This window comes from Setaria italica, chromosome IV (assembly GCF_000263155.2).
Source record: "Setaria italica strain Yugu1 chromosome IV, Setaria_italica_v2.0, whole genome shotgun sequence".
NCBI classification, from domain to species: Eukaryota; Viridiplantae; Streptophyta; class Magnoliopsida; order Poales; family Poaceae; genus Setaria; species Setaria italica.
Genome location: NC_028453.1, coordinates 17735475 through 17748161, shown reverse-complemented (window position 1 = coordinate 17748161; position 12687 = coordinate 17735475). Strand labels below are relative to the sequence as shown.

Sequence of the window (12687 nt, the reverse complement as noted above, 5' to 3'; positions counted from 1 at the left end):
GCATTAAACGGGCTAGTAATAATATAATTTATTTGGATCATTGGTGCAATATAAGCATTTTAAATAACTAGTGGAATTTCCATTTTAGTTTCATACATACTGTATTCACTAAAGTTATTTTTTGAGAATTTCTTGGAGTCCATCTGTGTTGAGGGAACAGGGCTTGCTGAATGCTGTACGTTCTCTGCACTGTCGTCCAAGAGACTGATCCATTGAATTCCTTCCAACAAATTTTATGGAAATGGGTGTTACCAACAACTAGGCTGAAGGCAATTTTTTTTAATAATAATATTTTGTTATTTTTTTATGAAACAGCAGAGACAAGCTCCTACTAAATATATAGCATTAGAAAATACGGACAAAAAACTATTTCACCAATATAGCTGAAAGTAGATGAAGGTATAGCTGAAACTATTTCTACATCCATACTTCGTTTGGTGCCAGTGCCACGTAGATGAAAGTATTAAAGAAAACTCACGGTACAAACTATGTCAAGACGCTGACATGAGCCTTGCAGAGGTGGAACACCTCCCCGCAAACTGAGCATATATCTTTTGTTGTATAACTTTCAAGGTCGAATGTGATGGCACACCCGCAGACTACAGAGGTGCAACACCTCGTAGAAGCGATTCTTTATCTATATATGAAATACTACATATAAAACCAAATTGCCTTCGATCCGCCCAAACCACACATGCTCCTCGTTATTTTTACTTGAAGTAGTCTGAAGAGTATCATTATCCACTAAGTCGCTTTTGATGAGTTAATGATACAAGTGTCTAATGAATTTTTAAGTGCATGAGCAGGTAAAAAAAGGATGGGTTGACATGTTGCACTTGTGGATGCCCTAAAAAAGGAAATGAATGGAGTATGAGGCATGCCTTGAAGGCTAAATTTATTTTTGATTTGAATTTAAGTTTAGGAATGCTACACTATCAAGAGGGATGCGTAACCTATGATCTTTACGTTGAAAAATGTGCTCAAGATGACATAACCAACCCATGAGAGACACCTTGCACCTGCACTTCACTTGGGATATACTTAGAATGGTGCTAACTTGAGAGTTTTGGAATACTCCGGAGGTTCTGAAGTTTCTAGAAAAAGTTCCAGAAATTTTCAAAACTTAACGTTCCAACGGCTAGTTTTTGGTGAATGGGTATAAATACCCCTCACCCCCTCCCTTAGTAAATCTCTCGACCTAACCCTAACCTGAGCTTTTCAGAAACATTCAAAACTCCTCTTTACTCCCCTCTTGGCCTCTAGGTGAAGATTTGGTAGGGGATTTAAGGAGGGATTCAAGAGAGAGCGAGGGAGAGTGCTAGTGAGCTGATTGCCCATCTCTTGAGCACCTTGTTCTTCATCAAGCCGGTGATTTCATGTTTGTTACTCTTGGATCTTCAAGCTCCTAGCTGGCTAGGCGTTGCTCGTGGAGCATCAAGCTTGTGGCTATCTACGGGAAGTTTGTATTACCCCCCGCGATTGAGTAAGTGACTCTAGCTCGATCTTTGTAGTCGCTAGAGTGAGGAAAGTGGCTTAGGTGTGACTTGTGGGTTCCTCAACGGAGACGTAGGCTGCAGGTGTGGAGCTGAAATCCGGCAAACAAATCCTTGTGTCTCTTGTGCTTGTTATTCTTCATTTCGTTCTTATTCAAGCATAGAGTTAATTTCTAGGGTTTGTACTTGATCTATTTTTTTAGAAGGTTGCTAGCTCCTTTATATTGTCTCTTAGGCTCAGTAAACCCTGCTGCATGACCTATATTCCGTGATTTACTTTTAGCAAAGCATTTCATAGGGCTGTAGTGTTACCATGCTAATCTCTGGAGAATTCGTAGATTTCTCCGGAATTCCGCAAGTTGCGGAATTTCCGGAACAACACTACAAGAAATGTTTTGATCTATAATGAAAATTTAGTGACACATTTGTTCTCGTCATAGATCTATGACGTTTCTGGATGAAACCATCATAAAGTTTGACATATGAGCAAATTCAGTGATAAAGTTACGAAACGTTATAAAAGTTTCCATTATAGCCAAAAAGAAATTGTCACTCGCTGTTACATAGTGGTTTTGTGACAATATAAGCTCCGCGAAAATGTCATAAACCAACGGGGGTCCCACATGTAAGTTTAAGCTGATAAATAGGGTGGTAAAATAAAATGGAAAACGTGTTCTTCCCGTGGGTCGAACCTGTTACTGATCGAATGGGAAGTCTTTACCACAACCGGATCCCACATGTAAGGTAAGTTTTAGGTGAGTGTGGTATTTGGCGGCAGAAAAGCTCGCGCTGCAGCCAAAAAGTAGTTTACCCGCTGCCGCGCTCCTGCGATAGGAAAAAAGAACAGAGAGAAGGCGGCTAGGATGGAGCACTCCGGCGGAGATTTGCGCCTCCCCGCGGTGGCTCAGTCCTATGGCAGCACAAATCTGGTGCTTCCTGCTACGGCGTGTCAATCTGGTTAGTAATTTTGAGTTGAATTCACAAAAATTTCATTTCGCATTAATGTCTTTCAATCTATTCAGTAATTTTAAGTTGAATTCACCAAAATTTCCTAGATGGATAGATGTTGGATACGCGGTTGTCAACTATTTACCCCCGAGCATGAGAAAGGGGTCAATGATTTCATGGAATTTTTTAAGAGTAGATACTCTGACGATAAACAAATACTATGCCCATGTCGTGGATGCCTGAATCAGTCTAGATGTACTATAGATGAGGTGAACCTGCACTTACTTTTGACTGGGATGGCAAGCACTTACACTACGTGGATCCATCATGGAGAAACATTCAAGGATAGGGTTTAGGAAAATGCAAATCTGCAGGATAGTGGGGTTCAGGAGAATGCAATTATGCAGGATGATGGGGTTGAAGAAATTGCAATTCTGCTGGATGAGGGAGTTGTGGATAATGCAGTTCTGCAGGATGATGGTGATCAGAAAATGGTTCAGGAAAATGAACACATATCAGGTGTGGAGGAGGATGAAGACACTGAAGATAGACTTGCTGAAATGATAGCCGACATGTGCCACGCTAAAGAGCTTGGAGGGAAAATGTTAGAATTTATAAAGGAACATATAAACCGTAAGGTGTCATCGGAATCTAAATATACACAATTTACATTTGTTGTGAAGTTACTTCATATCAAGTATTTCTATCAGATCAAAAATGTCGCATTCAATGCGATTCTGAAGGTGGTATCCCTTGCTTTCCTAGGGGCATGTGTTCGGACATCTTACAATGACGCAATGAAGTACATACGTGCCATGGGACTCGGCTATGAATCTATCCATGTTTGCAAGAATAATTGTGTATTGTTTCACAAGGATCTTGCGGAACATGATGTGTGCCTAGTGTGTTGTGAAGCGGATTCAAGATGGAAAGATGCAGACAACAAGAAGCATATTCCTTAGAAGGTATTGAGGCATTTTCCGCTGGTTTCAAGGCTGAAGAGGATGTTTCTTTCATCAAAAACCGCAAAGGATGCACAATGGCACATGTTGAAGCGACGAGCAGTGGACAATGAGCTTAGCCATCCAGCTGATGGTGAGGTATGGAAAGACTTCAATAAAAATTGGGCGGAATTTGCAAAAGATGCTAGGAACATTAGACTTGGCTTGCAACCGATGGTTTCAATCCATTTGGCAACATGACCAACTCATATAGTATGTGACCAGTATTTGTTGTGCCGTATAACATGTCGCCATGGGTATGCATGGAACAATCAAACTTCATGATGGCATTATTGATCCCTGGGCCGAGTTCTCCATCAAAGGATTTTGATGTCTTCTTGCAACGTCTCGTAGATGAGCTGTTGGACCTTTGGAAGAGTGTCGATACATACGATGCTTGTAGTCAACAATCCTTTAAACTGCGTGCTACGGTTATTTGGTGCATACATGATTATCCAGCACTGAGCAGATTGGCGGGGCGAGTCACGAAAGGTTATTATGCCTGTGTGTGTTGTGACAAGGATCCTTGCTCAAGGAGATTGAAGAAAAAGATATGTTATATTGGCCATCATCATTTCCTTCCAACTGGACATCCATAGAGAAGAAAGAAAGTAGAGTTTGATGGTAATACTGAAAACCGAGAGAGACCAAAGCAATTTACTATTGAGGAGCTTCAGCAGCAACTGGAGAAGGTTAAAGATGTTAGACTAGGAAAGCCTTCTCAAGGTTAGAAAAGGAAGTGGGAACCCGGACAGTGTTGGAGCCGAAGGTTTTGTTTGTTTGACTTGCCGTATTGGACAACTCTAAAGCTACCACATAATCTTGATGTCATTCACAATGAGAAAATCATATGCGAAAACCTTATTGGAACATTGCTTAAAATTGCTGGGAAGACAAAGGACACGATCAATGCTAGGGTTGATTTGGAAGAGATTGGCGTTAGACAACATCTACGCATGCTGAATACTATGGAAGCAGAGTCATGCAAAATGCCAGAAGCTCCATATACAATGGGTAAAAGAAACAGAAGATGTTTTGTGGTTTTATAAGTCAGGTGAAGTTCCCAGATGGATACACTTCTAACTTATCAAGATGTATTGTCACTGATGGATGCAAACACCAAAGACTGAAAACTCATGATTGTTATATCCTACTCCAAAGGATTTTTCCTGCTTCCCTTCGAGGTTTAATGGATAAAGAGACATACTCAACTGTTTTGGAATTAGGAAACTTCTTTCGGCAACTATGTTGCAAAACTCTGAAGTTGGATGTTTTGGAGAAATTGAAAACACCAATAATTTTGTGCAAGCTTGAGAAAATTTTCCCTCCTGCCTTCTATGATGTTATGGTGCACTTGGCTATCCATTTGCCTGAGGAAACAATCCTAAGAGGCCCAGTACAATATGGATGGATGTATCTCGTCGAAAGAAGGCTATGCACATTGAAGTGTCTCGTGAGAAACATGGCTAGGCCTGAAGGATCCATTGCAGAAGCATATGTTGCTAATGAGTCCTTGACATTTTGCTCAAGGTACTTTTCGGACGATGATGTTGGCACACGATTCAATCAAGAGGGCAGGAACAGAGAGAATGCTGATTTGTTACGAGAAGGTGATTTATCTTGTTTCCAGCACAATGTTAATGTAATTGGAGCATCGAAGACTTCGTTCCTTGATTCGAATTATGACAAGCTGGTTTGGTATGTGCTAAACAATTGTGAAAAGGTTGAGCCATATATCGGGTACATAATTCGTCATGCAATGATTCTACTGCAATTATTTCGGTCTAATTTTTAGATGGATGTGTTTTTGTAGGATATACAAGGATTAGTTAGAAGCGGAAGGTGTGTCGAGCCAGGTTATTGATCGTAGAATTCAGAAAGAATTTGCCCGATGGTTTAAATCGTATGCAAGTTTTCTGCTTTTTCACAACAAACTTATATTAGCTAGCGAGGACCTATATATAAAACTATGGTTTTGTTGTACAAATTAAAAAGATGCCTGAAGAAGAGGTCTCCGAGGACCTATATGCATTATCATCTTTACCAGACAGGCGAGGAAGAAAATATTCAACATGTGTTGTTGGTGGTGTCCGGTACCACACACATGCCCGAGAGGAAAATCGGAAGACATAGAACAGTGGGATTATGGCTGCAGGCTTTCATAACAGTGAGCCATTTGAGTTTTATGGTTGTCTAAAAGAAATTATTGAGATGCGTTATAACTCATCAGGGCATGGCATAAATCGAACTGTTGTATTATTCCACTATGATTGGTATGATCTGGGAGGGACCAAGAGGGAATGGAGGATTAGAAAGGATGGGTACTTCAAAAGCATCAATACTGGAAGGTACTGATACAAAAGTGATCCCTACATTTTTGCTGAACAAGCAACAAATGTGTTTTACTTGCCAGATACCCTGCTATAAGACCCATGGAGAGTGGTGCAAAAATTTGAGCATAGGCATTTGTGGAGCTTTAATGAAAATGAGTGGGACACAATGCCCAGTGGCATGGTACTTGCATATCAAGATAATGTAATTGAAGAAACCTTGAATAATGGTATTGGTGATGGTTCAGAGGCTTCGGTGCCTATTATTGATGAGGAGGAGTGGACTGTCATTCCAGCGGCTCAAGTTACTTCCATTTGCCAACAGGTTCTACCTGTTGTGGACAGATTCAATTCGGACACTAAGGAGGAGGATGAAACTATCTGGCAATACCATGATGAAGATAAAAATCCTGCACCTGATAGTGATGAGGACTAGGAAGTGAAATCAATTAATGTTTTAGTCGACCCGATCTGAACTTGTTTGTTGTATAAGATATGAACCGATATGTGCATGTAGACCTTTTATCATAGTAGTCGTGGGAAAATCCTTTTGACGCATCTCAATATGTTCAAAAGCGCACTTAGCTGGCTATTAATTCAGATCATTGTATTTTAAAACACTGGAACATCCTATGACGCATTCGAAAAATCTTCGAACGCTTATTTGGCTGGCTGTTTATCTGGTTTGGTGTATTATCAAACACCGGAACATCTTGTGATGTCTTCAAATTCTTCAAACACCCATTTGGCTGGCTGGTTATCCGGTTCGGTGTATTGTCAAACACCGGAGCATCTTGTGATCACTTTCAAAACCTTCGAACGCCCATTTGGCTATCTGTTTATCCGGTTTGGTGTATTCTCAAACACCGGAACATCCTTATGCTAGAACAAGGTTGGGTAGGAAACTCCTACCCATCTTCTTGTCTGGGTGTGCACTATACCTTTATGACTTTATCCAACGCCATGTCACTCCTGCTGACCCGTCGTTCCCTATTCCCCACTTACTGGTCACTTGCGGCGCTCACCATTGGTAGGGTTTAGCTGTTGCCGCCGCCGCCGCCACCTGCTGCAGTCGCCCGTCGCTGCGGCCGTGCTTTGCTGCTACCGCTATCCACCGCCGCTCGCCCTGATTTGATAGGTATTCGTCGTTGAAAGGGGGATTCGTTAACTTTTTTTGAGATCATTGCGGATGCTGATTTGAGAAAGATCTTGCAGATGGGCCAAGATGGTGGCAAGAGAAATGGAAAAGTGCTGGACCCACCTCTTGCAAAGCGATAAAGGAAGTCGCAGGCGAATTCTGCAGGCACGTCTGGTGCTCAGACACGGCAAAGGGGCAAGTCCATTACACGGGAGTCTTCCCTTGCCCGTTCTAGCCGTACACGGGGTGGGTCAACCTTGATGCCTTCCTGCCGCACACGGGGTGGGTCAACCTTGGTGCCTTCAGTGCGACAACAATCTAAGAGGCGTCGGCCGCCTCGCCCTGCTAAGTTTCCTGCGCTTGACCCCAGGAAGCAAAATTAGGTACCTCTTGACCCTCCACCAAAAGAGCTGCTAAGGATGATTAACCTTTGCATGCATAGCTACCAAATGATTAAAAGACTTAGATTTGTGTCTAAGGATGTGTGGTTTGAAAAATCCCATGATAAATAGGTCAAACCAAAATTTAGAAATGTCATCCAGCAAACTTTATACTATAACTACAAAAATCTATCCACCAAACTATTTGAGAACAAGATTATAAACTGGAATCATATGAACATGGCCGCGTGGGGAGAGAATATTAAGGGATACTTCGATCAACTACCCGGATTGGCTGATTTGGTCTTAGAGCATCATTAGTATATTGAGGATTGGTTCCGAGTTGTCTTTTCTACCATGTACATTCTTGAGTGCAGAGAGTACATTCAGGTCATGTTTCAGGAAGCTCCCCATAGAATTTGGCGACACCAAAATTGCTGATAGTCTTGGAGTCAATACGTTCCCTTCGGACAAGGATATGGCCAAACTTTTTGTGGAGCCATTCCCTTCTTGCCTCGCATATCGCACGCTTGAGATGCTTACCCCTTAGGCCAATGTGGTTCACCGGGCACTAAGGAAGACATTGTTACCACGGATCAACAATGCAGAGTCCATCACTAGTCTTCAGTAGTGGCTTTTTCTTCATGTCATGACTGGCCGGGAGTTCGACATCGTGGACTTTATTCTTTGTGAGATTCAAGATGTTATCCATGATGGGTTGACCGTGGCTCGACAAATGTCATATGCTCACTGGATCTCCGTCATCCTGAGTCATATTACTAAAAAAGATGAGAACAATAGAGAGGTGCAAACCGGATCCAAAAATTAGCAACATGAGTACAACAATGCCAAAACACAATTCAAGGTATACAAGCCAGCGAGACCAGGAGACAGATGTTGTGGCCTAAGGGCTAGGAATGAGCCATCTCCTGATGAGGACAGAAATGAGAACTATTGCTCAGACAGCAAAGGTAGTGAGAAGGAAAATATGTATGTACTTTGTCTACAAGTCACTCATGACCAGGAGGTAGGTGCATCGCAATCAGCTATAGAAACAATACCGGTCACTCCAGCAACAGCCAGTCAGCCGACTGAGCTTGCCTTAATTCTTCAGAGACTGGTTGATGGTTAGGCAAAACAAGCCGAAAATAATCTCCGTATGGCCGAGCTACAAAAATGGTTAGACGAGAGACTGGCTCATCAGGAGGAGAGACAATTCGCGTGGCTAGAGCAGGTGGCACAGAGGACAGACCAGAACATGAACATTGTGCTCACCACTATCTCTACCATCCTCAATCAGTTGCACCAGCATGTAGGGTTACCACCACCGCAAATTCAACTCCCACATATTGATCAGAACACCCTGCTAATCGTGCCTCCGACTGAACCGGGGAAAACCTCTGAGGTCTCTTTGCCGCATCACAGTTCAGCTGGAATTCCACAACTGTTGACATCAACGACACCCCTGACAGAAAAGGATTTCACACTTGTTCCTGCAAAGAAGAGTGGCAACGGTGAGGAAGCAAATGCATCAATACTCATAGTTCTATCTGATATTGCTGCCTCGTAACAGCAAAAGGAAGATCATGTGGTGGAAACAGCTATAGATCCGGATGATCGTGAAGTGTCTACCGCTGCTACTCCAGATGATCCTGGTCTCACTACTTCACAAGCTAAGGATGATCCTGGTCTCACTACTTTGCAAGCTCGGGAAGATCCTGCGGTGGCTCCTGCTCCTGGTCTCGCTACGTCAGAAGGCTCTCCTACACCTGCTCCTGGTCTCGCTACATTGGAAGGCTCTCCTGCACCTGCTCCAGGTCGAACTATGTCGGAAGGCTCTGCTCCACCTGCTCTTGCTGCAGCTACGTTGGAAGGCTCTGCTGCACTGGCTACTGCTCCAACTACTTCGGAAGGTTGTGCTGCACCTGCTACTGCTGCTGCTCCTCCACCAAATAATCATGTATCTCTAGCTCTTGATGACCCTCTTCTGTCAACCAATCCTGCTACGTTGGCACATTCTTTGAATCCCAATGACAAAGAGGTAGAATGTTAAACAATTCTTTCGTTGCCATTGATTGTTGTATTCGATTTGAATAATAAATGTTTCATTGTCATGTACGAACCAACTATTTCATTGAGCCTTGTAATAATATTTTCCTAGGCTTTGTGCTCAGGTTTTAACTATTGCTGATCTGATGGAGTTTGTACCAGAGTTGGATGAGTCTTATAACTGGTCTGGTACCAATGGGCTGCAGAATGACCAAGCGGATAGGATGGCATGTCGTCTTCAAGTTGCGGATGAAGCTAGATCATCTAAGTTCTCTAGGGGCGTTGAAGACTCGGATTTCCAAGTGTTTGAGTCAACGGAGTGGATTAAGATTATGGATACATGCAGGAATACAGGAGTGGAAGGGTCTAGTCTTCCACCACCCAAAAAGGAGACTTCTCCGACCTCGCCATCATGTAATGAGTGATGCTATCGATACAAGGAACCCAAAACTACCTTCGCAGTGTTTTTGTTTGTAATCTTCAATGTAACCCAGAAGTACGCCCAGAGCTACTTAATCCAAGGGAGCCATTTAATCGGAGGGAGGGATGTTTGATCTCCAATGTGCACATGATTGAGTAGTTAGCAAATCCAATCGGGGAAAATGATGTTTGATTGCCAATGTACACATGAATAAGTAGTAAGCCAACCCAATCGAAGGGAGATTTCTTTGGTTTCCAATGTTGACATGTGTGTAAGTAAGCACATGCAACCAAAGGGAGGGATGTTTGATCTCCAATGTGCACATGATTGAGTAGTTAGCAAATCCAATTGGGAAACATGATGTTTGATTGCCAATGTGCACATGAATAATAAGTAGTAAGCACACCCAATCGAAGGGAGATTTCTTTGGTTTTCAATGTTGACATGTAAGTAAGCACATGGAACAAAAGGGAGGGTTGTTTGATTTCCAATGTACACATGATTAAGCTGTAAACACATCCAATGGAAGGCATGATACAAGGATTTCCAATGTTGCTGGGATGGTACAAGGATTTCCAATCGTAGTAAGCATGCCGAATAGACGGGAGGTTTCTTTGGTTTCCCAATGTAAAACTCAATATATATAGTAGTTCTCCATCCTAAATACTCCCTACATTCTTGTTTGTAAGACATGATATGATATGACACTGTCTCCCTTATTACACTTAATGCGCATACCCTTTATAAATGAAGGGAGTAGTACTTAACAACGTACTTCAATATAAGTGGAGCAACACATAAATGGAGGGAGTGGTACCAAATAACGAAATATCCGGCTTTTTGAAGGTGTTCTCATGATATACCAAATATTTTGAATGATAATTTGTTGAATCTAGGTCCAGATTCTCCTGATTCTAGCAATAAAGTTTTGGTATAGGTTATGCTGATTGTACCAAAAAAAAAGAAACATCCATGAATAGACTACTAGACATTCCACTATCAGATTTTTGTCCGGCATATTCTACTAAGCGGAACATCCTTTGGTCGCCATTACCTAGCGCGGACCAGCCCTAAAATCTTTCTGGCATGCTATTCAAATATTCGGACGCTCGGGCCAAGTAGTGTGACAGATGTGAAATGTCAATTCTCCTCCCCCCCTTCCCAACAGCACCCCATTTCATCCACCACCATAGTAAAAGGATATATTAGTAATGTGACAGGTCCATCCACCGAATTGGCCAAATACCCCATCCCTTCCCTCCCTCCGCTAGTCCGCCCAAATCTTCCGCATCAAAAAACTTTTCGCCATCAGTTCCCCTTCACCTCCTCACTCCCATCCCAAATCTTCAACTCCTGTTTGGTCCCATCCCAAATCTTCACCTCCTCCTCGCTACCATCCCAAATCTTAACCTACTCACTACCATCGACAATCTTCCTCTCATAGCTGCCGCCCATTTCCCATCAGCGACAACGCAATGGCACCAGGAAGAAGGATCATACGAAGGAAACATCAACAACCAGGTACAATGTTTTCCTCCCCAGTTAAGTATCCCCGCTGATGCGATTAATATGTTTCCTTGTTTGGTTTTGTTACTGCTTTTACTTTGTTGTTTGTTTGCAGATCTGGATGTTCCCATGTGTGCATTAGTTTGTTTCTTTTACTAGCTTGTCCTTTGGGCTAGTAAAAGGTTGGGTAGGAACATCCTATCTTGGATCTTATTTTGGGGGGCTGTACCTTTATGATTTTACATTAATTTATTTCTTTTACAGTAGTTTGCCCTTTTGGCTTGTATAAGGATGGGTACGAACATCCTTTCCTAGATCTTGTTTTGGCTAAGAACATCCTATATTGGATCTTATTTTGGCTAAGAACATCCTATATTGGATCATGTTTTGGTGCGCTCTACCTTTAGATTTTGCAGCAGTGGTTGGACAATTTTACAGAAATTTCATCCTTTTCCTAAGATAAAGAACCAGAGCTCCATCCATACAACAAGGTGAGGGCTGAAAGTTTCATAAGGAACTGGTGACAGCTCTTAAGTACAAAATCTAGGCCACCAAATCCTGCATAAACACATAAAATATGAACATCGACAATAGTGGTAAGAGTTATTACTAACAAAGTCCACAAGTGTTGGTGAATATTTGTATGCAGGTTCATTAAGGGAGAAAACACACCTCAAAGAGCAAGGAAACACACTCTCAACCAATCAGGAGTAAGCACACGGATTGGAGGGCCCACATTAGACGTTAAACCACCTAAACTTACCACAAATCACCCTGTACCCACTTGGGGACCCACTTGGCAATGTCCTGGACGAAAGGCGGCACGAGGGGAGCCAACCAGGGGTCGGTGGAACCCCCAGTTTGGCCAAACCACTCTAGTGGCCCCTCGAACCCATCTTCCATGTGTCGCCTCCTCGTGACATCCCAAAGGCGGTTATGACCGCTTCGCCGTGAAGTTACTACCTCAGGCAGTGCTAGGTGGCACAAGGAGAGGAGTTGGAGGAGAATATTCCCTTGAGATACTTGGAGCATCTCTACTCTCCCAAGGAACCTCCACTCTCCCAAGTGCCTATAAATAGAAGGGGAGGGGGCTCATTTGAGGACACAACAACCAAGAGAGAATTAGAGCTCCATTGCAAAGGCGAAGTGTCGCCTAGCTAGTGCTTAGAGTAGGAGAGAGTGAGCGGTAGTTTGGGGAAGTGCGAGATCTGTCGACACTCTTCTCTAAGCTTGTACCTCTACAAATGTTGGCTTCCTTTAAGTAAAGTAAGTTCATATTCGTGATTTCTTTCTTTCAGTAGTGATTATATTTGAGTGAGATCAGTTCTCTTACTTGCGGGTTCATGACTTTGTATTTATACAGAGTGCCGTAGCTTGCTACGGGATATGAGACGTAGTTAGACGGTGGTAGTAATCAATAG

At 42.6% G+C, this 12687-nt stretch overlaps 1 protein-coding gene across 1 annotated transcript; it reads left to right on the top strand.

Moving 5' to 3' along the window:
• The first annotated feature begins 8449 nt into the window (after nt 1-8449).
• LOC101769353 lies at nt 8450-9764 on the top strand. The gene is made up of 3 exons (XM_004966920.1): nt 8450-8602; nt 8864-9331; nt 9465-9764. Exons 1-3 carry the CDS (start codon nt 8450-8452, stop codon nt 9762-9764), a joined length of 921 nt encoding a protein of 306 aa, XP_004966977.1.
• Nucleotides 9765-12687: the final 2923 nt, after the last annotated feature.

Coding starts and splice junctions, on each gene's coding strand:
- LOC101769353 (XM_004966920.1), top strand. CDS start 8,450: ATGGCCGAGCTACAAAAATGGTTAGACGAGAGACTGGCTCATCAGGAG. Junction 8,603..8,863: donor TCAATCAGTTGCACCAGCAT/GTAGGGTTACCA, acceptor GCCTCGTAACAG/CAAAAGGAAGATCATGTGGT. Junction 9,332..9,464: donor TGAATCCCAATGACAAAGAG/GTAGAATGTTAA, acceptor CTTTGTGCTCAG/GTTTTAACTATTGCTGATCT.